The following is a 24,062-nucleotide window of genomic DNA, read 5'->3' as shown; positions in this document are numbered from 1 at the left end:
GTACTACCTAATGAAGGTCAAAGTTAAAGCTAAAATAAACTTAATAAATGACCTACAATTGTGTTAGGGTGCAAATATGAATACTAGTTGTGTGATCATAATTATTTTTTAAGACATGCTAGTTGTGTTTTGCACAACCAAACATTGTATAAACGTAGATCGAACTCTTTGAAACCTAAGTGCAAAACCAAGATTTTGAGTAAACACAAGATACCTGTGCCCTATAAAAGAAGAAATTCCTAAACCCAGTTAATCCTTACTATTTGTCTGTAGTGCAGATAGATTCAAAAAGCAACAAGCCAGAACTACACCAGGTTTGTTGAGTGGGAATCCTCCATCGCTGGTGCTTCTCTCACCACCCACCATGCCAACACACACATCCTCTGCCTTACCCATCCTACTACATCATGGCCATCTCAGCCCAAACAGCAATGCCACCTTCAACAGACCCAGGCTGCATACATGTAAGCGCCAGGGAGTGACAATGCGGATACTCCTAAAGGCAGAACTGAAGAGAGGGAAAGAATAGGGTATGAGAAAGGAACAGAGGTATTAATGGGTTTTTCTCAGTTGTTATTTGACCCCCAGTTAGCTGATTGGTCTGAACTGCTTCATTTGACATCTCCTTTACTGTCTTTTAAAAACCCTGTCCCTGCACTCCCAGCTCTATAAGTGAGGAAACTGCTGACCTTACAAACCCCATACACCCTACTTCTACTGACTTTCCATTTTCACTGTTCTGCCTCTATTCTCCTTTTATTGTCAGAGTTCGGTGAGCCAGGATGTGTAGCCTCTCTTTCTTGTTCCTAGCTGAAAGGAGTGGCACCCAGTTTCTGAAATACTCAGACCAGCCTGTCTGGCAGGGACAACAATGGCACATTCAAAGTCAATGAAATCCCTTTTCTTCCCTATTCTGATGCTCATTCAGCGCATCATTTCAGCCAGGTCTACATGCCCATCTACACTGGCTGCTGCCATGTAATTGGATATTTGCCTTAATGAGCATTTGAACAGATGTACCTAATGAAGTGGATAGAGAAATCAAGCTACAGCTGTACCTAATGATACAACACGAATACTCCATCAACCACGTAGCAAAATAAAGTGGTTTAAAGATAGTTACAAATGCATGCATTAAACAAACTAGACGTTTGAGTGCATCAAACTGCTGCTTTAGAGCATCTAATATTAAAACATTTAATGTGGCACTCCACCATCACAACCAGAGTATTTTGATTCAGAGCACAGATGCTAAGAATGAGCAGTCCCTCTGAAAAACTCCACATAGGTTTCCATTTTTCAGCCAGGCTCATTGCAGAGTGATGTAAAGCAGCAGACTTTTCCTCTGAGGCTTTAATTCATGTGTCATCAGCGCACCGACTAATAGATCCTAATCTGTAATTAATATTTCTCCCGCGAGCTGTCTCTCTCAGACTTCCTATGCGATGCTCTACCTGCAATTACAGCCAATAAAATTTTTAAATGGCCCCACTTGCTGTTCAGTTCGGGGTCATCACAGTTAATCACAGGCTGAGACTTGATAATGGTGCTTTCCTCATGCAGGGCAGCTGAAGTGTCAGGAAACAGGCAGATTAAGTGTTCTCTTTATTAGATGTGGGGAGAAACACATTTGTCACATTGACGAGTATGTCTGAGCTATTAAAAAAAGAAGGGAAAAAACAAGGAAATAATTGAAAAATTTAATTTTGTCTCTCCATGGCAATCTAAAATGAAGCAGAGACTGGAGGCAGAATCATTGCACAGCTGAGATATTTTATTACATGCCATTTTCTCTTCACATCCTTATGTTTCATTCTCTCTCTCACACAATCAAATGGCATCTGAAGACAAAACATGGTCCAGATGTGAGGTACCAACCAAGTTTAGAATGGCTCCGAACTGGAGAGTTAAATCAAATAAAAACAGAGAGAAACAACTGAGGAGAGAATATTTTAGCTGCTGTAAGTGTTTAAGTATGGTCACCATGTGATAAAGGCACACCACCTCCACCTACTAGAACTGACTTCAACACAATCAACTCTACTGAGCATTCACCATTCATTGTAACGGTATCAGATTATGTATTTTTATAACCTGTTTTAATACACAAACTCTCTGACTCCAGCGAAGTAAACATGTCACTGCAAATCAGCTGAAGCAACCGGTCCAAACAATGCACTTAAGAAGAAAAAAAAAAGGACCATTTAAAAGAAACTAACTGACTGCTGTGTTAAAAAAAGCTCACTTAACTTCCTAAGTACAGCTCCTGCTCTGCCATAGTTGAGAATTGGCACTTTTTCTTTGTAATCATGTTAGGAGCATTGACTATTTTAACACAAATCCAAGCCCTGAAGTAGATGTGGTTGGACCCTTTTTGGCTTGAACATCTTTTTGTCTTTGGCACCTTTTACTTCCCATAGCTACCTATTAATCTGTAAGATGGTTACTTTATCCTCTTACTGGTTTGCCAAGAAGACATAAAACCCTTCAAAACAAATGAATGCATAAGTATTTCCAGACTGAAAACTTCTCTTCAGGACCGCACTCAGTGATGAGAAACACTCCTTCTCTGTCATACAATACAAATGAAACATTGAGCAGCTATAAAATAAAATCTAAAAATAACACTGCAGAGAGAAGTACAGATTTGCATCAGGCCCGTATCACATTGGGCAGGACGATTATGAGGCACAACTCAATATACACTAATGGATCTGATGATGCTACACAAGGACAACTGCTAGAAATGCTCTCCATTTGATGGTATGATGTGGCTGTGCTGTTTTCCATTAGTGTTTGTTCCAGGTTGGGGCTGCCATAGGACCTCTGGAAGACCTTTCCACCACTATCAGCTCATCAGGGTTGTCATGCGCCTTATAATAGCAAAGCAGGTCATGGATTGCCCGCTCTTCAATCTGCAATGACAGAAGAGACATAAAAATAAGGACATTTTGTGGGGAACAAAACCACGCTTCATTTACGTGTAAAAGAGAAAATGCTGACTGTGAAAGCTTAATGATAATAGGAGTGTTTAAAATAATGGCCAGCAGAAAACTGCATGAGAAAGCTGCAGTGTTTGGTAAAGGTGCTGACAGAAGCCTGGCAACAGCAGAAGAGAAAAGAGGGCTGTCAAGAGACCCAAACTGGAGGCACTTCATTTCTAACCAGCACAGTGCAGAGTGTAATGTTTTTAAGAAAACGACTTCCAGAGAGCAACGAGGGACAAACTGAGTCCACTCTGAGATCACTGCTGTTTCCACTGGGATTCTGCTTCACAAGCTTTACACTTGAGTGTATGTGCAGGTGACTGCCAGCATTAACACACACAGAGATGACGAGGTACCTGGATGAGTGCCAGAGGCTTCTCTCGGCTGCGGATCAGGGCAGCTTCTTGTTGCTTCTCCTCCTCCACGATGGAGGCGAAGGTCACCAGAGAGGACAGGGGAGGGCTGCCCACTGCACCGAGCACCCAGGGCCTGAGGGGAGAGACGGGTGACACAGAGAGGGAAAGTGGAAGTGGGTGGATATCAGTGCCTGAGCTGTCAAAGTGAAAGAAACAGCAGTCTGAGGTTGTGAACAAAGGTTGAGTCAACAACTACTGACAAGCTGCTGTGTGCGAGCGGCCACCTGTCCACCTGACTTTCACAAACCTCTGCGATGATGATATAACAAGAGTGTCACACTCCTCAACCTCAGTGGTTCAGGGCCACCAGAGATTGTGTTTAATGTGTTATCTGTAGACCAAGGGTGGACAACTTTGGTCACTGAGAGGGCCACATTATTCTAAATGTTTCTACCAGAGGGCCAAATCGTTACAAACCATGCAATACTCTCAATTTAACAACTGCAATTGCTTTAAATTTAACAAGAAGAACAAATACATCATTTTTATCATGCAAATGCAAATAAATCTAAACCAAATCCCTGTATGGATTAAAGTTATTCAAGGAGCATCTTAAGAGAATTCCTAAGGTTAAAAATCGCAATGAGATGCTCAAGAGTTTGTCAAGCTGAAGAGAAAATGGAGACATTTTCACCAAACACCAAATGAAGAATACTCATATTGAATCAAAGTAATGCTGAACAGGAAATAAAAGATTAATGCTGACATTTCAGTTCATTTTTTCAGTGCAAAATGAGACGTGCATGTCGAGTCCCTGGAAATGTGGTGCTTAAACAGCTGCATCTGATCATTGGGTAACGGCTCGTCTTATGGTGATATAACTGCAGCATGTGAAGAAGCTACTGTGGAAGAGAGCATGTGTTTTCAAACATTGTGTAGGCTATGTATTTCTAAATATGGCTTACATTGTTTTCAAAAGAGATGTTTTTTTCATAAAAAGGTCTTCATGATTACATAACTTCTGACTAGACTGTGTGATTAAGCCAATTATGAGTTTCTTGTATTCCCATTATCCACCTATCACTGCTTGCATTTTAAGGATGATGCCTTGCCTCCTCAGTAAGATAAATGTTGCTCAAAGTTGCTCTTAGACTGTTCCTGAGTCGCTCCTAAACTAAAACTCACTAATTGAAATTTGTAGGGATGCACGATACAATCGGCATGATATCAGTATTGGCAGTTATTAGCTTATAAAGTGAATTATTGTATCGACAGATATGAATAATTCTGCTGATATTTACAACCATTATTATGGCTACAAAAAACTGCTGATATCAGCTGTCAATATCAGCCATATATTAAAGTTAGTGGAGTTTTAGGCTGGACCAATAAAACCTATGTCAGCAGAAGTATTTTTCTTTATTAAACATCATTCCTTACATTTAAATGTGTTTTCAGGACTGAAGTTTTAGGTCTGAACTACATTTAGATATTGGTATTAATACCATATCGGTATCTGCTAAAATTTTAAACATTAGCATATTAGATAAATGCAAAAATGTATTATCTAACATTTCTGTAAATTAGATATACATTTTAAGCTTAATTAGGAGCTCTCTAAAAGGACTCCTTAAAAGTCTGAATACATGTCCAAGAGACTGATCTTCTATTAAATCCTTCAAAGCTAAAGTATACTTTATGTGGGCTTCTACAGGGATTGATGCTGGTCCTGTTTCATTTTAAGATTAATGTTTGCAAAGCACTTGTACAAATTTGCCCTTTTCTACACACAGGCTGCAGAAACCATTATTCTCCCTCTGAATATTTATATTCTTTGTCTATGCATAAACAGCCTGCATTGTTTTTCCTTTCCTACAGGACCTTGAATGTCTATCTAAACTGACATATGAAATATGACATGTCAGAGAGATGACATGAACTCCCTGCAGGCTGATTTGTGTGCCCTTGGGGTGATTTGCTACTTCAGAGATGCCATGTGAGGGCTGGAAACACACTCCATTAATAGTTTGTTCTAAATGCTGCCAGAAACAGTCCTAATCACTCACTAGGATGCATGTTAAAAACATACACAACGTAGGGTCTGTTTCTGTGTAATTTATCTATCTGTAAAAGTAGATACAAGTATACCAGAAAGACGTAAGAGAAAAGGTCTGACATCCAGAGTCATCACAACGACTATAAAGGCATCTCTTTTCTTTCTGACTGAGGATGTGGAAACAGTGTCCCAGAAGGCAGATAGGAGAATGAACGCGGTTACTGTCGTTTCCTGAGCCTTGAACTCTTCAGTCTTTATGCTCATCCAAACAGAGAAAAACCTGGAACCTGCTCTGTGTCCTGGATGATCTGTTGTGACATGAGGGCTGACCTTATCAATACTGATTAACATCACCACCCTCACTTGAGACACTCACACAGCTGTTTGATATCTAGAAGGGTACTCTGAAGATTTCAGCTTGACGCGTAGGTAAACATGCAGAGGAGGTAGAGCAATATCAGATAACAGAGACGTACTAACAAAATGATGGAATGATAAACAGTGTTTCCCCTAGGTTTACAGCTTTTGGGGGGGGGGGGGGTTGGGGGTGTAGATATCCATTTATCTGTTCATCTATCTATCATTATTTATTTATGCTTGTATGAATCACAGGGTTGGAAATGAACTTTTTTGCCTTCCTGCCCAATCAGGAGTAACTTTAGGACTGCATCAGACCAGTATGAAGTGTAAAGTTAACCTATGTTGTCACAAAAGCCTTCCCACATGCAATTGAGCCTGACATCTGAAAGGTTTAACAAATAAATAACCAAAAAATCATTTAGGAAACCATTTAGGAAACCATTTATTATAACATATAAGATATTTATGATAGGTAAGATTATGTATCTTTGTAAATGTTCTTTATGATGACTGACTGTCCTCCAATGACTTTATCTACTCATTTTTTCCTCTCTTCACTATTATTATCCACACATTGCATGTCTCCATCTCCTCCTGTTGTCTCTATGCCTTTGTGATCTTTTGTCAACACTCCAACGTTATAAAGGTTAAAGAGGTTCTGTCGTAATCTGCATGTCGATGAGGTTTATTTAAGAGTATAAATAACGATCACAAATATCGGCAATAGCGTCAGGTGCTATGAGAAACATGCACGCGAAGAATAAAAAGACAAAAGGGGTTGCCCACCAGTTTACTGATCCCAGATGAATGAGTTTTAAAATGATAAAATGACCGTCAGGTGGCCCGTGGATGGGTTGCTCAATCATAGTCTGTATAGGAACTGATCCCCTCCGATATCAACGGCACACCTGCCGACACAGACCTGTGAGGGACTGTGCATATTTCTGCCTGCTGTGGTGAGAAGATCAAGAGGGGGTTGGTGCGGAAATGAGCCCAGCAGTCGCTGATTTACCAACGGGTTGTCAGTTGACAGCATCCTATCGTCAGTGTGATATACGGTGGATTGCAGGACTTTCCTGTATTACAAGTGTCAGACTTGTTGTGGGAATTTAATAAATTCTGTGCAATTGCTGCAATCTCATGCCGAAATCCAGCGCTCGTTCAACTATCTCAGAAGTAAAACAAGCGGGGCATTGGCTCATACTCAACTTTAGAGGATAAATCAATTGCACTGGAGAACACTCTCATGATACTGAGTCAAAGCATCCTAGCAAACATTAGACCCCAGCTCTGACATGGGGAGGAGGGGGCGGGGCTCTCTGGTTAGTGAGCATGTAGGTTTGCTCAGCTCTGGTCATGGAGTCAGAGGGAACAAGCAGAAAACCAGGACTCAGAAATTAAATAAATTCATGTAAACAAGATAAATAAATTAAAAGGCTATTTAGTTTGTTTAATAAAGGGACCAGGTAGAGACCTGCTCTATAGGAAAGTTGTCCTTCAATGATTTCTGTTGTGATCTGGCACTGTACAAAAAATACAATTAAATAAAATTTACTTGACATTAAAGGGGGGCGGGGGTGCTGTTTGGGGGGTGGGGCACCTCCCTGATGACTTTCAGTGTTGTATTTTCAATTCTTCCTTTTACATTAATGCAAGACTATGTTTCAAACAAAAATAATTTGTCTTTGACCAGGTCTTTGATCAACTTTCAGTGACAGATGCATATATATGGGCTGGAGTTCACACTGCTGTGTGTGTTTGCGCTGTGTTTGTCCAGCTGTCTGAGGATGTTGTAAAGGTCAGGATGACTCAGTGTCTGTGGGCAGGTCAACCCAGCTGCACTGGGTCACTTGGAGCTCACTCAGACCAGAGCATCACGCCTCCCTCTATCTGACTAGAGGACAGGGTGTCAGTGTCAATGTCACTTCCCTTTTGTATTTCGTAATCTCTGTTTGTTTCACGTCTATAGTCCTGTTTGGCATCTCAAAGTGGCCCACAAAATTAAAAAAGAAAAAATTGGAAAAATGAGTAAATAAACTTGAAAATACAATATCCTCAAAAAACTGAAGTTGAAGAACTACAGTTATTGCAAGATGAGTCAAGTTTCAGGGCTGAAAGAGAAAATGTCAGAGAGAAAATGTCTCCATCAACACTATTCGATCACATATTACAGCATGTCATTTGCATGTCACATTTTTATCATATTTCTTGAAGGGATGAATTGGATTTTTGGCCAATATCTGACTGGCTTATATTTACAAATTCATTTTGGCTGATACCAAATCTGTACTGATACATAAATACACTGTAAAACAAGCCTAAAACTTCAGTCAAAGTCATCGATCCAACTTTAAAGTTTAAGGATGAATTAAAAAAAAGGTTTCAGCTGGCATAGGTCTGTTGTTCCAACCTACCATGCCACAAACTTGTTTGTGTTTGCAAAAATGTCTGATATTTAAGGCTGGGCAATTAATCCAGTTTCAATTTCTATCATGATTTGCACATGTTTCATGAAAACATGATTAATTGTGATTAAATGATTACTTTGCTGACATGCTGTCATGTGTGTTTCATCCATAGGTTTTGTCAGGTAGTAAATATTTCAGCGTTGTTCTTATATTTTGGCAATAAATGTTTTTTTTGTTTCTTTGTTGTAATTACATAGCATTATATGCATGTTTCTCTGCTCTTTTATTTTCCTTTATTGTTTTTTTCTTCTTTTTTTTTAAGCTAAAGGCCAGCTCAGACTACACAAATTCAACCAGATTTTTGTGTGGCTGCATCGTTGCAGCTTAATGTCAAACGTCAGGTCTGATTTAGAGCATCGGGAAAGCTCAAAGAAAAAAGCTCTTGTAGTGTTTTTTTCATCATTGTCTAGTTTGACACCCTGCCCCGATGTCAACAATGTGTGTGGACGCCTACAAAAAGGAGAGCATTTTCCCTCCGTCTTTACCAGAGTGACATTATACAAGTCCCCACTTTTCTCCCTCCACTACTTTTTGTCTAGATACAGCAAAGCTGTTTTAGTCACTCTAGATAAGACCCTGTCAGCCAGTGAAAAGACTTTTGAAGCCAAAGTTTCAGAATTTTCATGAGTGGTACCTAACATTAAACCATTTAACCTGAATCCCCATCGGCTTTAGCAATGCAACAACTGGATATCTGAAAACTAACTATATACAATTTTCACTACTTCCTTATCATCTAAAAGCTCAGACCTGGAGATTATACTTACAATCCTTTACAAAATGCTCACTGCCTCTGTCAAATTCTTTTCAGCTTTGAGAATATACTTTTTATGAAAAAACGGATGAAGTTACTATCAGTGTCAACAATGAAGGACATCCAAAATTACACTGGGAAATGCTTTTTTCTTTTTTTTTTTTTTAATAAAAACTGTAAAGGCCAGTTAAGACATTCCTCTCTCTGAAGCACATCAAATATTTGCTGTACAAACAGATTAAATTTGTACTTTTCAGCAGCTAACCTCTCTGGCCCTCATCACATATGGCTGCCAAAATGGCAGCGATTTTGAAAAGTAGAAACCTGCTGTGAATGACTACTCAACAAGTGATCAATCATTGGAAAAGCCAGGATGTCCTTTAAATGGCATAACAAATATTTAACGTTTAATTCTGAACTTTGCAGATTCATATTCCCACAGGACAGAAAAAAAACCTGAGTCTCATGAAGATTGAATGGATTAATACAATAAGAAAATATGGAACTGAAGTACAAAAGAATTGTTCTGATGTTAATGTGATATTCTGTGTCTTCAGTATTAATAATAATATATTCAGAATTTGTGCAGGCAGAAAAACCTTTCAGCAGTTTCAAAAAATATCTCAACAGTGCCATCAAGTGGACAAAAGTTAAAGTGAACAGAGTTAGCCAACCTTGTCAAACAGTTAGTACTCCCGAGTGTGGTATGCTTGGATACTCACCCAGTGGGTCTCTCTGGCTCGTTGCTTTCAGCACATTTAAATGTAACCCTTCTGGCTGCAGGAGCAGGAGTGACAGGGGATACCTGGGTACCTTGGCTTCTTTGGACTCCTGTTTGACCCACTCTGATCAAGCGTTTCTCTTCCTCCTCTAGAAGCGACCGAAATGAGCATGAGGAGGGTGGGGATTGGACTAATGTTGCCCTGCAGATAAAAAAAAAATACACAGAAGATAGAGAGTATACGTGAGACATTAAAATCACAGCACATGTAAGGTGGTAGGTGGTTGCACTAGTTGTTTCTACTCATGTGGAGAACTTGTGACCATTCAGTTTTAGAGCTTCATGTATTTTAAACCAATTTCAGGGTCCGACATTAACGGTTGCCTGAATGCCCAGGGCAACTTCAAAAAGTCGACGGGCAAGCAAAACTTGTAAGGACTTGCCCAATCAGGCAAGCACGACTCTGAGCTTGTCTATTCATTAACCTTATTTTCCTCTCTCGTTTCTGTTACTACGGAGATCCCGAGTAGCCAGATGCAGTGTGTCGCTGCCGCCATTGGCTGAGCGTGTCTGCTGACGTGCAGACAGCTGCACAAACTTAAACTAAAAACCTTTATGAAGGTAAACACTGTCATCAGTAAAGATTCATGGTAGGTCACATCAATAAATGTGTTACCCACATAAAGAAGATAGGCTTTAACTTCCAAATTTAAACGTTCATTATTTTAAATCCATATTTTATTACCGTCGGATGTGCTCGACGGAGTAGCATGAAGAGAGCAGAGGAAGTATGCCGGTGGTGCTTCAGTTTGCTCACTCATTGAGGTGTGCTGTTGTGTTTAATCTGAAGCTTCCCGTTTCCTCGTTTTAACCTTTTCTCAGCCACATCCTGCCGACGCTCTCCCACACCAATATCTTATGACAATTATGCCGATGTGCGTCATCAACGAGCATAACACACACGGATCATACGTGGAGATAACGTCATATCCAGTAAAAGTTTTCCAAACGTGGGTGTTTTATTTGATCTGTAATTCACTAATGATCATAAATATTGTCAAAAGAGCAGCAATATAAAACCAAAGCTCCAAAATGAGGCAGGGTGAAACGATGTGTCTAGAGAACTGCAGGTGTGGGGCAAGGCTGGTTTTAGTCATTTGGAGGCCCAGGGCAAAGACCAATATGAGGCCCCTCCCCCTTTAACTAAAGAACTAATAATGAGTGGAAAAAAAATAGAAAGCATCTCTTTTATGTTAATAAAGCCACAGAACTCCAGTAAATGCCCCAATGTGAGATATAAATACCCAAATAGCCAATCATCATTCATCATTTTCTTTGAAAAGCATCTCAGAGCTCAAACTCAGCTCATTCTAATGTCTTAAAAAAAACTTTGGGCCAGGTGGAACTTACATAACGCCGGTGTTGGGCCAAAGATTGGTATCTCCAAAATGACCACTTTTCAGGGAATGAAAAGTTTATAATTTATAAAAATGGTATAAATATGATTTATAAAAACAGATTAAAAAGATAAGATGCTGTTAACTGGACAAAGAATTACCATCTTTTAATTCTAAAATGTACATGAGGTGAGGAGGAAGGATTTGCAGTCAGCACCAGTTTTTATTTTGTGCCTACAGAACAAGAGATCATGTCTCAAAATCTTTATTGAAACCTCAAGTTTTCTACCTAACAACATGCAGTGGAAACTAGTTAGAAAGGTTCATCTAGATTTGGAATATAGATGTTTTGTAAGGGTTATAAATCCTTGTCAACCTCCTACTTTCAACATGGGAGTGACAATCCAATAATCCAATTAATGCACTTAAAATACCCTTTTTTCATTTTAAAAGTTGGTTACATCTTATTCAACTGTGTGATCAATATAATTTATAAAATGCTGAGACCTGTGCCACCATGACTGCAAGTGCAACCGCTACCATCACACATTCAAACACGTCACTATTAAACACTCACCCCATTCATTGTGTTATGCAAACAGCTGCTTCACTGCTCAGGGCTGGTAATGCAGGCCAGATCGAAAGCCCAAATTTTAACAACTTTTCTCCATCATTAGGGTTTAATTTTCAATTTTAGTGAAAATGTGGTATATTGTAAAATAAATATACCTAAGAGAATACTGGTTTGATTGAATAGACTCCTCATTTAAAGACTACAAATGACCAGGGGAGGTGGAGGCGTACTTCTCATCTACTGTGGCTGATAGCTCAACCACTGTAACAACCGCTAGCAGGAGTACTAACTCCACATGATGGCTTTAAAAAAGCTACACAAAAGTGCACATTGTGTACTTTGCTGCATATGATGGAAACTGTAATACACGGAGTCAGGTTAACCATTTCCCCCATGTGTGAGACCCCCCAAACCAGTCGGGATCTTTCTATTTATATTAGTAGGGCATTCAATTTTGCTGTTAAACCCCTCTATAGAGCTGAGGAATGCTGCAGCTACTTCAAAAGTCTCTTAATATCTGGAATATCTCAATGTGAAGATACCGACTGTAGGTGTTTTGAAAATAGAAGCAGGAAGTTATTTATTGACAGATTTGAGTGGTGGTCTTCATATTTGGGCTCACTCACCAGGCCTTCCCACTGCTTTTGGATGGGGTGACTGTGGGGGTTGATTTGGAAGCAGTGGACTCCGCACTAGCCTCCTTGCTGGCCATTGCCAACATCTTCCTCTGCTTCTGGGACAGTTTAGCAGGAACAGGAGAGTGCTTAATGCTGGCGCTGACACTGCAGACAGAGTGAAATATGCACTGTTAGCTTAAGTAAACAACAGTGAGGAAATCACATTTTATGAGGCTGTGCTGCTTTCCTTCAAACCGGATAGTGAAACAAAATTTAAATAGAAGAAACTGTGTGATTCTAAAGCATTCAGTCATTTATAAATCTGAAATAATCTTGAGGTTTAATTATTACAACTCATACACTGTACCTTCCAGGACTTTTAGGAGAGGCTCTAAGGGTCTGCACAGCGCTGGCCTCCATGTCCATGATGGTTCTCAGATCCAGGACTGGGGGTGGACGTGCAGGACTGCAGATTGTAAAAACACAGACACACATACAGCTTAATATTCAAAACTTCTAAAATGATAACATTTCCTTCTCCCTTAAACTTCCCTCCTTAAAATGAGGTGGCCATATCATCCATTGTTAGACATGCTTGTATACAAATATTTACATTTCCTCACTTTAAATGTTCTATTCAAGCACATTTTGTAACAGGAAACCGTAAGCTTGTGGGAATAAACATTTTTCTTTCAGTATACAGGTGCTACTTCTCTTACCAGGGGAGGACCTTAGGGATGGTTTGAGGAGCAGAGTTGGGCGGTGTTGGGATGCAGTCCCTCAGAGAGGTCGGAGTGTTGGGTGGGGTCTTCAGCCTCTGACTGAGAGTCTTCTCATCCTGTAAATGTTATAGTGTATTTAAGCCTCTAGCCTGGATGTATAACTTAAAACAAGCATAATATTGGGTGCATTGTTGTATTTGTCAGGCATTAACCTCAGCTCTGTCATGGAAGACAGGCGACTGAATGTCTCTGGGGCTGCCCACCCCCATGTAGCTGCCCTCAGAGTCAGATGTAAGCAGCTCCTGCAGGGATTCTGTTGAGTTCGCCTTTCCTGACTTCACTAGGCACGGGGAGACCACTGACAGAAGACAGATTACTGAATAATTAAATATTACCTTTCTACAAGATGATAGTTTTCAAAGAATCTATTAAAGTTTATTCCAAAAATAGGGAGGAAAAATGAATTTTTAAGACTTTTGAATATGTGTTTAGTGTGGTAACAATCCTATGTTTGTTAGGTATACCTGCAGCAGGGGGGCTTTGAATGATATCTGAGAGAGTGTATCCCCCTGAGCTGTCAGAGCGGCGTCTCGGTTTCTTTTTAGCCTTTATCTTAGCCTTCTTCAACAGGATTTCCCTGGAGGGAGGGTGAAATGTTACAATCATTCACAGATAATTATTTGAAGTACCATCTTTTAGATGTTTAAGAGGGGGTTGAAATTATTTCAAATCAAACTTGTCAGCCTATACTGGCTTAGACTTCTATCTGAAATCTACCCAGAAAAACAAAAATAATGTTTTTAGAGATTGCCAAAACAAGAATCTCTGCAGAACATGTTTGTTTACCTGCAGGATTGATCCACTTCTGCTTCTGACTTGGGGCTGAAAGCAGAGTCCAAATCTTCATCCTCATACATACTGAGGTCTGGGGCACCAGGATATGGCGTGATGACCCTCTTTTGCATGGCTGGGATCTGAAAAAATAAAATAGAAATGGTCTCCAAGTTAAGGGCATTTTTTTAGAATGGCAAATTAATTAAATCACATTAAACATGGAGGGAAAGTTAAGCTCAAAGACTAAAACTTTCAAAATGTGGTTAGTTACTGATACATCTAACTCCATGTCACATACAAACACTTGATGTATTATCTGTCACAGTTCAAGAAAATTAAAGCATATATATTGCATATGTGATTGACATTGTATTAACAAATGATCAAGAGTGTTTGAAAGGTTTTTGAAGGGTAATTCTGTCTTTTCTGTTTTTTTGTATTGCAATACATTTTAGTTTTATGGAACACTATTTTCCTGTACATTTTCCAAAGGCTGCATTAAGTACAACAAAAGTTGCTGCACGGATCCACAGATTACATAAGAAATAAACAGCAGTAACATTAGTCACTCAAGAGTTAGTTCTTTCGTTAACCAACGCTGACCAAGTGGCTTTTGTTAAATGCACAGAGTGTCTACAGTCATCCAAAGCATCTTTGTGCAAAAGGAAGATTGTTTAAAGCAGGAGGCAATTATTCAATTTAATTGAAAAGAAAAAAGAGTATAAACCAAAACATTAAAGTCATGGAAAGAATGATAAAGTTTAGGGCAGTGCTTCAAACTGACTCACCATCCTCCTGTAGGCTGCAGAAAGCTCCACGAGTACTTCATCACTAAGAATATCCAGCGCTCTGAATGCAACACAAAAACCAAAGACAGCAGAAACAAATAAGAAAACTTGTTTTTGTTCTCCCTTGCAGGGAAAAGTTCTTGTCCTGCTGTAATTAAAAATTTCATAGTTGAACACATTGCTGTACAGAGCATTCAGAAAGTATTCAGACCACCTTCACTTTTTTCAACTTTATTTTGTCACAGCCTGATGCTACACATGAAAAAAATATTCTCATTCATCTACACTCAGTAACCCATAATGACAAAGTGAAACAGAATTTAAACATTTTTGCACATTCATTGAAAATAAAAAAATGAATTATCATATTTACATAGTTATTCAGACTCTATGCAACACTTAAATTTTGGTTCAGGCTCCTCCCATTTCTCCGGATTGTTGCTGAGATGTTTCTACACCTTGATTGGAGTCCACCTGTGGTAAATTAAATCAACTGGAGATTTATTTGAAAGGCACGCACCCCTCCATAGGAGGTGTCACAGCTGACAATGTATATCAGAGCAAAAACCAAGCCATGAGGTCAAAAGAACTGCCTGCAGAGCTCAGAGATGGCAGAAGAAGATACAAGAAATCTGTTGAACTGAAAGTTCCCAGGAGCACAGTGGCCTAAATAATGCTCAAATGGAAGAATTTCCAATAGTTGGTCACCGAGCAATCACGGGAGAAGGGCCTTGGTAAGAGAGGTGACCAAGAACCCTATGGTTACTGACTGATGGGGCTAAGTTCCAGAAAACTGCAGCCCTTCACCAATCTGGGCTTAATGGCAGAGTGGCTAAATGGAAGCCTCTCCTCAGTGCAAAACACACGAAAGCACTTGGAGTTTGCAAAGAACTCCACATGAAAGCCAAGCAGGCTCTTAGCAACGATCAAGAGAAATGGGAGGAACTTGGGCTAAATCAAAAGTTTTTGCAGAGGGTCTGAATGCTTATGCGAGTGCGATATTAACATTTTTTTTGTTTGATAAATTTACAAACATTCTGAAATTCTGTTTGTACATTTTCATCATGGCTAAGTGTAAATTTATAAGTATAAAAATTAATTTAAATGACTGTAGCATTAGGCTGCAACATAAAAATGAAAAACTTTCTGGATGCACTGTACAGACCACTGTAGATACTAGATCTCTTTTCATGAACTAATCTAACTAATCTACTTACTTTGAAGTGAACGAGATTCGCAGGAACACTGTTAACAAATTCTTTCTTCAGAAATTTTACAGAGCATCCATAAGTCATTCTTAAAGAAAAAAGCTGAATTACACAGAAATTACTTATAAGAGCTTTTCTAACAGCTGGTGAGGAAATTAATTAGGACTCTTACTTTGACTCCAGCAGGGCGGCCATGTTGAGCGCAATGAACTGAAGACAGGATTGCTTAAGCTGCTCTGCGTTATACATAGCAGCAAACTCCAGGAGCTCTGCAGCGTTTTTCAGAGTCACTGAAAAAGGCAAAGCAGTTTATTAAGGATTCAGGAAATCATTTACAAAGAAGATGCAGTTTTCTAAAATTTTCAACATCCTACAATTGAAAAAATGGGCTGCTTTCATACACTGTTAAAGTTAGAAATGGAAAGATCCAACTAAAAAGGTCACAAGCATCTGCTTTCCCAGTCATTCTTCTCATTAGCTACGCTTTAATTTAATCCTCAGGGATAACTGACCAACCAGTATCATTGAAAAATGGACTTTAATGAAATCAAAGCTCACTGACACTTCCTGTTATAGGGGTGAGCAGAATGTATATAACTTCCCCTCACCCTTTCTTGCAGGGCTGGGCAATCAATCGCAAACTGGATTAAATCGCAATATGGCCTGCTGCAACTTTCAAATCGCACAAGTTTAATAAATCAATTTTTTGCAGTGGCATAGATTTTATGCACATTATCCAAGTGTCAATTTTTTCACAATGGTTAAAAAAAAAATCCTCCTTTTTGTGCTTTATGTATGTTCTTCTTAATCAAAATGAGTAATAATGCCCTTAAACAAAGCAAATGACATCACATTTGCAATATAAGCAAAAATAGTTCATTCTAACTAAAACTGATGAAGCCTAGCGTTACTTCACGAAAGTCATACACCAGCTGCGATCAGCTGGTAATCAGCCTCACCCCTTCCACCCTAGCCCCCTCCTTCATAGCTTAAAGCTTGTTGCACCCCCATATTCAGATTCATGCTACTATGGATTGATTGCTTTGGAAATAATTTAATTGTTTTCAATACACATGGTCTTTTTTATGGAATTATTTATTGCTTGAATTTATCAAAAAATACATAAGATTAACCCAAGAATAATTGCACTGCAATATTTGGGGGGAAAAAATCGCAATTAGATTATTTTTGCAAATTGTTCAGCCCTACTTTCTTGTACTATTTCATTGTTTTTAGCTTATTGTAAAATCTGATCTGTAGAAGGAAACTTGCCTGAACTAGCCTTAATATGCATAACTCTGGCATTTTTACAGAAATTCTGAATAACAAGTGCTGTCCCTCTAAAACAAGTAAATAAATAAATTAAATTGAATAAAGTTGCCTTTTCATTACCAAGTATTACTGTAACTTACAAGCCCATTTACGTCATGTAATGGTTATATTTAGTTGCAACTAACAGGCCTTAAGTACTTCAATTTGGAAATGAGGGGAAATTAGAGTTTACACAAAACTCCTCTCATGCTGTCCATGACTGAATCCCTGCATGTGAACAAATTGTATTTTCTGCCTCTAAAAGTTTTAATCCCATGAATTTGTATTCCTCATGTGACATCAATGTAGCTTTATTTCTAAGATAAAAGGAGCAGAAACAGATGAAGGCCAGGCTGAGGACACTGGCTAGAAAATACAAACAACGTACAGTTCTCTGTGATGACAACTTCGCACATCTCCTTCAGTCGTGTGATAAGCAGCTGGTCAGCCACAACTAGTACGTTACAGATGAACTCTACATTCAGGGACTCTGCAGAGGAAAGTTAAAAAAAAAAGAAACACACACAGTGTGTCATGATGATATATGCATATTTATTCCAGATCAAAATGAATAAAAAAAATGTTTTAAAACTTGAATATACCTTTGATAGAGGGAGATTCATCTGTGTAAATGTACTCAAGGATGACCTGCAGGATCTCTGAGCTAGTAGGCATCTCCAGGGCAGAGCAGGAAGTGGCCTTAGGAGACAAAACATAATAGTATGATTAATACCAGTATAGTCTGGTCCTCAAAGTGCCTTTAAACAGTAGTATAAAATAAAAACGTGGCATACCTCAATCCAGGGGTTTCCAAGCATACTGTTAAAATATTCTGCAGAGGAAATCAACAAAACAAGAACAAAAGTTTGTGACTATACATATCAAATACTGAGGGCAGCCATTAAAGCCTAGTTATCTCTAAGGTTATTTTGGACTGCAAATCATGATGCATATGTATTAATACAAAACAGCAACTTATTTCATACAAATATTCAAATCTATCTCACCCAGTCTTGCACAGAGGACACTTTTGTGGCATGGAAACTCTTTCCCGTCTTCAGATTTCAGTGTGACATCACACAGGTAGGAGCTATATGGACACAAACAGGCTCATTTATCAGAAATTAAACATTAATTTGTCACATTCATAACTGAAATCCATGGCTATGACTTATATTAGACACACACCATTTTTTCTGGTAGAACTTGGGTTTGTTTCCAGTTTTCTTGTTAATAACATTGATCATTCCATTTTCATATTTGACTCCGTCCAACCTGTGAAAGAATGAAATATGCATGATTAACAAGAAATTATACCAAATAGGCTGTTGCATTGGGGTTTAGAGTGCAATCCCCATCTCACCGTGCAGACAGGCTTCCCAGGCCAAGCTTTTTTGCAACACCCTGTAAGGATTTCACAGGGTTGGCCCCTCCCTCATTGGCTCCAGACTTGTCACCTTTGCCTCCTTTCCCCTTCTTGCCAGGCTTGGCACACTTGTTTTTTGCCTTGTCACCATCACCTTTGGCTGCAGGAGGAAGGGAGCGGTACACCTCGAGGGCTGAGCGACCTCTCAGGCCCAAGTCCTGCAGGCTGCTGATAAGCCTCTCCTGCTCTGAGTCCTGGCAAAGACAAGTATAGCCTTCATAAAACAGCTACAGCTGACACAGAAGTTAGCTGTTCTTCTGGGCTTAGGCAAATATGTTGCTTTTGTTGCCTAGAGTTGGTCAAAATAAAGCAGATTTCTGACAGGCATTTATGTCTCCTTTTCCTCACCTGGTTTTGTCCAGTGGAGGCCCCTGAGATTCTGGGCCGGGCCCCGTGCACCAGCAGCTCGCAGGAGTCTGTGTAGATAAAGTGCAGAGCGTACTCCAGCATGTCTGCTGGGATCTTCTCCATAATGATCAAATCACAGCCCACGGCATCTTCACTCTTCCTCACTTCCCCATCAAGCTCCTCATCAACCCCGCCAAGCTCAGTCATGAACTGCTTCCGGAAGAACTCGGACCTCATGGACAGGATGTACTTGTGAGTGGGGAAGGTGCGATCACCTGCCTGGAGAGTCACATCATGGATGCTGTCCATTTCATCTGCCTCGTCCAGAAGGCTCCGGAAGTGTTGGGAGAAGGATGACGGAGAAACGATGGGAATCTCAAATAAGCTGGAAAGACAGACGTTGAATATCATGTTAAAAAAATTATATGATTTATGATAGTCAAGAAAGTTCCAAGCCACAAACAAAAACTAAAATCTGTGATCTTTGCACAAAACTGAACTGAGGGTATTTAATCTCTAAAAGGTCAAGCGGCCAATAAAGAAAAAAGATTAACGCTTATAGTGAAGAGACCTTTTCAAAAGCAGAATTTGGACAGTAACTGTCATAATGTATTTAATTAAGAAACAACAGTGCAAAAAAGACAAGGGGTACCAAAGCTAAATGCTGGGAAAGGTAAGCATCATTTGAAAATAAAGGATGCACAATAGTGGACTTTTGTCAATATCTGACATTCATATATTGATAAATACATTGTAGTCAATATCGTTACAGATAGCTGATCGGGTTCACACCTAAATCTTTGTCCTTAAAACACAACATAAGTTGAAAAAAGAAAACAAATTTCAGTCCATAAAACACAGTCTTTAAGTTTAAGGAATAAAGATGAATGAGAAAAAGACTTCAGCTGACATAGGTCTGTTAGTCCAGCTTAAAGCTTCACAATTTTGTTCTCACATGCAACCAATATTTGTAGGCCAATATATGCTGATATGTATCATTTTAAGGGCAGAATTTTTTTTCTGATAATTTACTTTTAAAGCTGCAACAATCTAACAAAATGGAACACCATTACATCAAGTGGGGAGTCAATATTCAGTCCTAAATTACATAATGGCTTCTAAGTTTATCTTTTTTGCATCCCATCTATGAAGAAGAAAAAGTAGTAGTAGAAAAAGAAGCAAAAACAAGCAAAAGGAAGTAAGCTCTACCTGTAGATGGCAGAGTTACATGTTGAATCTGAGGTGGGATTGGGATTTCTATCTGCACATTGTCAACTTGTTTCTTATGTTCTTTTACAAGTTATCTATGTCAAATGTTGTTGTTGTCTCACAGACATATTTAGTTTAATTACACAGGAATTTCTAACCCTTTCATCCCTTTCGTAGTATTTGTAAAAATATTAATGATGATTTTATGTGATATAATAATCACAGTGTTGCAGAAGAAAGAAGAATAAAATGAGCATTACATCTTAAACCCATCCTCCTTTTGCATCATTTAGCCTACTCTATCCAGTCATTAGAGGTGCCTCATAAATCTGCATTCAACACCTTAAAGCGTGTTTCTTAAATTCTAAACTATTTTGATGATTCACAATGAAGACAGACTTCCTCAAACTCAGTTATGACTTATGTGACATGAACTAGAGTTGCACTTGTTACCTTGTTTTTGGGTCAGACTGAAGCACTCCAAAATTTCGTCCTTTAGAGTCCATGGTGATACTGACGGCTCTGTGGACGTACGGGAGTTTCTCCAGACGGATTCGCTCGTACACAGTCCCAGCATCTGAGTGACCACAAACCTCCACACTGACCTCTGTAGAAGTACAAAACACACATTAACCAGATTTTAATTGACTTACTCTTATTTCATTGTTGTCTTCTCTGTTTTTATCCTGGTGCCCCTTGTTGCTTTTTTAAGTATAGTTAAGCAGTTAAGAAAATCAATCTTATGTGAGATTTCATACTGTAGACAACTTAAAAGAATTTATAGGTTGACTTATTGCATTAATATAGTTTGACTTTATTAGTTCAAATTTCTACATTTAAATTGTACTCTACCTCCAAATGGGTATTACAGGGTTTCCTTTTTGAAATTAAACATGAGTGAGCTAATCAACACTGTAAGTGCTTACTGGTTCCTGCTTGCTTTTCTGTAGGTATGCATTTCCATCATACATATTTTTGAAAACGTTAAACTGTTTTGCTCTTGTAGGTGTTTGGCGCTTGGTATGTGTGTACTGTTTGTGTAGGACACCTTATAACCTGTGTTTCTAAAAGGTGCCATAAACACAGGTAAACTTATAAACATTTTATTTCTAAAAATGGCTTTACCAATCGAAGGTTCGGTACCTGGCCATGTTTATCAACAGTCTGAAACAAAATCAATGCATGTCTAACTGAACTTGATAAACAGTTACAAAACACTGGTCGACTTCATGATTCACTAAACTATGTACCTTAACTTCTTACCTTTCTTCTCTTCAAACTTCTTGAATTCTCCAGCCCACACACCGCTGAAGCCCTCCCCCTCCTGAGTCACAAACATCATGCTGTTCTTGCTGAGCGCTATGTCGGACATAAAAACCTGACGCCCATACGCCCACCGGCACTGTCTCACCGAGCTGCTGCAGGATCGCCAACAAAACACCTGACAAAGAGAGGGGAACGGAGGAGGGAAAAAATTTAAGGAAAACTTATGCATACAAGTGTTAGTCACCTTTTTCTATCTGAAGGACCCCATATAGACCAGTCTGGTTTTCAATTGTGTAACAGTCTACTTATACCATACATTAGGTAACTAGAAGGGGGGAAAATCAACATTAAAAATCAAGTTTTTTTCCATCCATCTATTATCTAAACTGCTTGTTCTGTTAAGGGTCACAGGGAGCTTGGGTAATCTTTTCTATGCCACTGGGCAAAAGGCAGGGTACACCCTGGACTAGTTGCCTGTCCATTAGTTGCCAGTCCATAACAGTGCTGTCATATAGAAATGATACAATCAATCCTGCACAGATTCACACTCCAGACAATTCAGAATCATGATTAACTTTATGAGCATGTCTTTGTACTGTTGGAGGAAGCTGGACATACAAACTTCACATGGAGAAGCCTTGTCTAACTGAGGATTCAAACAGGGAACCTTTTAGGTGACAGTGCTAAATACCGCAAAACCCCTTCAGTCCTTAAGTTTTATTGTCTGATTATTGGCCAACTAATGAAACTGTTTATTTCCCTCTGCCCTTACCCTGCCAGCCTCATCCAATGCCAGGATGGACACCTTTTCTCCTCCTCCTTCATTCAGGATCTGAGGAACCACACGGTGGTCCAGACTACCACCACTGACCAGAACCTTCTTGATGTTCAGCTGCCTGAAAGAGAGAGCAAAGTAATTATTACATAAATAGATACCAGCCATGTATATACACTATTCTGCAGAACTTTTAGGCATGTTTGGGGCTGATGAAAGGTGTAGAAATGACAAGTATGCTGCCTGAGGGCACCATCGGGTGGGAAGGAGGACTGACCAGCATACAAGAGTATCAAGCTTGACTAGGGATTTTCCATTACATTGAGTGGCTTTGCTCTACCTGGTTTGACTTGGCATGGCATTTCAGTGCAGCAGGGGATTTCTTTTTCCACCACAGCCAAGCTAACCGTTGGTGGGTCTAAAACTAATGATGTGGTGTTTTGAGTCGATTATGTTAAATAGCTGTGCTATAGTGGGCATTGTTTTGTTTGGCCAGAAGAAGAAATAGATGTGCTTAGTTTAGCTGTCCACTTACATCATGCCTGTCCACACTGTTGCCCTAAGGTATTTCAAAGTTTGGTGCAGCAGTTGCTACTTAAAGGGGAAATATGCAAAAATCACTTTTTCAGGCTTTTCTAACAAAAATATGAGCCCTTGGCCTGTCCAGAATCACATCAAGTACCAGAAAAACCCATTCTCTTCAACCCTCTCTTTCTCCACCTTTCAGAAAATGTGTGCTGAAACAAGCCGTTCTCAGATTTTCCCCTCATGACTCATGTGGGGAGTTAGCACCGCCCCCAAGTTCAGCTGGCCCTCCCTGCTTGAAAGAAAATCCCACCCTTGTCTCCTGATTCTCCTCTCAGCTGCCGGCTGAGATGCTGGATAGCTCAGTGTGTTACCCTTCTGACTTTGGTCTAGGAGACTGATGGTTCAAATCCCAGTCAGGTCCTTAACTTTGGATAAAAGTGTCTGTAACATCAGGAGTGCTATACTCATTTCATGAGGGGTGCATGGTCAGGGACAGAGTCAGAAAGCTCATTAACATTTAAAGCCACAGACAGAGAAACAGCTCGTTCTTAGCAGGGCTGAAATAGGGGGGTATTTAGACATGCAAAAATTCTATACAAGAATGTTTTTTTCAGCAACAGACTTTACAGGCATGTTTTGGGGACATCTGAGAACAATATAAATTTGTCTTAAAAGGGCAAACTATGTCACCTTATAACACGTTTGTGAGGCATTCCCAAACAATGACAAACTGCTGGGACGTCTGCGCTTTGAGTTGGGGCGGGCATGCTTAGGCCCAGCTCTAGAGCGGGACTATTCTGTACCACTCTTAGCATAGCCTGGCAAACTGGTGATGGGATATCAGAATGGCTTGGTTTGGATCAGTGCAGCCAAAAGTCATAGTGGGAAAAGCCCCATATGTAGTTCATAAATGGCTCTACTAAGGGATTAAAATGGTCCTTTAAATCCCTTTGGTTCCTTTATATCGTCTTTATAAGTATGCTTTCCAACAAACATATAATGGCAATACAACCCACAAATATCAGAGAATGTGATAACAACCATTTACAGCTTAGTGGTTTATTTACTCGCTGTGACTGCAAGTCACCGAAAAGAGTACAACTTTTAACTCTAACTACAGAATCTCCTTTAACTTCTCCTTTTCCATGTAATTTTGGTATCCCAACATGCAGTCTTTTAATAACATGAATAAGAAAACTTTCCGAGAGTTTGGTAACAGCATGCTGGGCATTTGGGGCAGCTCAAAATCAATGAAGAAAGTGTATTCAAAAATTAATGTGTGAGGCATATCATTTAAATGTTACAAAGCATCTGATGTGTGCTTATGAAACATTATCTATTCTATTTTAGCTATTCA

At 39.4% G+C, this 24,062-nt stretch overlaps 1 protein-coding gene across 1 annotated transcript in view; it reads right to left on the bottom strand.

The window, feature by feature from the left end:
* Positions 1-1,753: 1,753 nt before the first annotated feature.
* Positions 1,754-24,062, bottom strand: part of ibtk (inhibitor of Bruton agammaglobulinemia tyrosine kinase) — a 35,684-nt gene continuing 13,375 nt past the window's right edge. Inside the window, exons 9-29 of the mRNA XM_041793095.1 lie at positions 22,175-22,298; positions 21,400-21,577; positions 20,590-20,743; positions 18,928-19,312; positions 18,517-18,773; positions 18,342-18,428; positions 18,161-18,243; positions 17,948-17,985; positions 17,756-17,852; positions 17,542-17,643; positions 16,015-16,132; positions 14,635-14,695; positions 13,859-13,986; positions 13,537-13,649; positions 13,225-13,370; positions 13,010-13,128; positions 12,658-12,756; positions 12,300-12,455; positions 9,704-9,904; positions 3,344-3,476; positions 1,754-2,915 (exon numbers count right to left, since the gene is read on the bottom strand). Of these exons, the coding sequence (XP_041649029.1) occupies positions 2,790-2,915; positions 3,344-3,476; positions 9,704-9,904; positions 12,300-12,455; positions 12,658-12,756; positions 13,010-13,128; positions 13,225-13,370; positions 13,537-13,649; positions 13,859-13,986; positions 14,635-14,695; positions 16,015-16,132; positions 17,542-17,643; positions 17,756-17,852; positions 17,948-17,985; positions 18,161-18,243; positions 18,342-18,428; positions 18,517-18,773; positions 18,928-19,312; positions 20,590-20,743; positions 21,400-21,577; positions 22,175-22,298 (2,905 nt within the window). The 3' untranslated portion in view covers positions 1,754-2,789. The remainder of the gene's footprint in view (positions 2,916-3,343; positions 3,477-9,703; positions 9,905-12,299; positions 12,456-12,657; positions 12,757-13,009; positions 13,129-13,224; positions 13,371-13,536; positions 13,650-13,858; positions 13,987-14,634; positions 14,696-16,014; positions 16,133-17,541; positions 17,644-17,755; positions 17,853-17,947; positions 17,986-18,160; positions 18,244-18,341; positions 18,429-18,516; positions 18,774-18,927; positions 19,313-20,589; positions 20,744-21,399; positions 21,578-22,174; positions 22,299-24,062) is intronic.

This window comes from Cheilinus undulatus, linkage group 8 (genome assembly GCF_018320785.1).
Source record: "Cheilinus undulatus linkage group 8, ASM1832078v1, whole genome shotgun sequence".
In the NCBI taxonomy this organism is placed as follows: domain Eukaryota; kingdom Metazoa; phylum Chordata; class Actinopteri; order Labriformes; family Labridae; genus Cheilinus; species Cheilinus undulatus.
The sequence above is the reverse complement of the archived record's forward strand: the minus strand, read 5'-3'. Positions and strand labels throughout refer to the sequence as shown.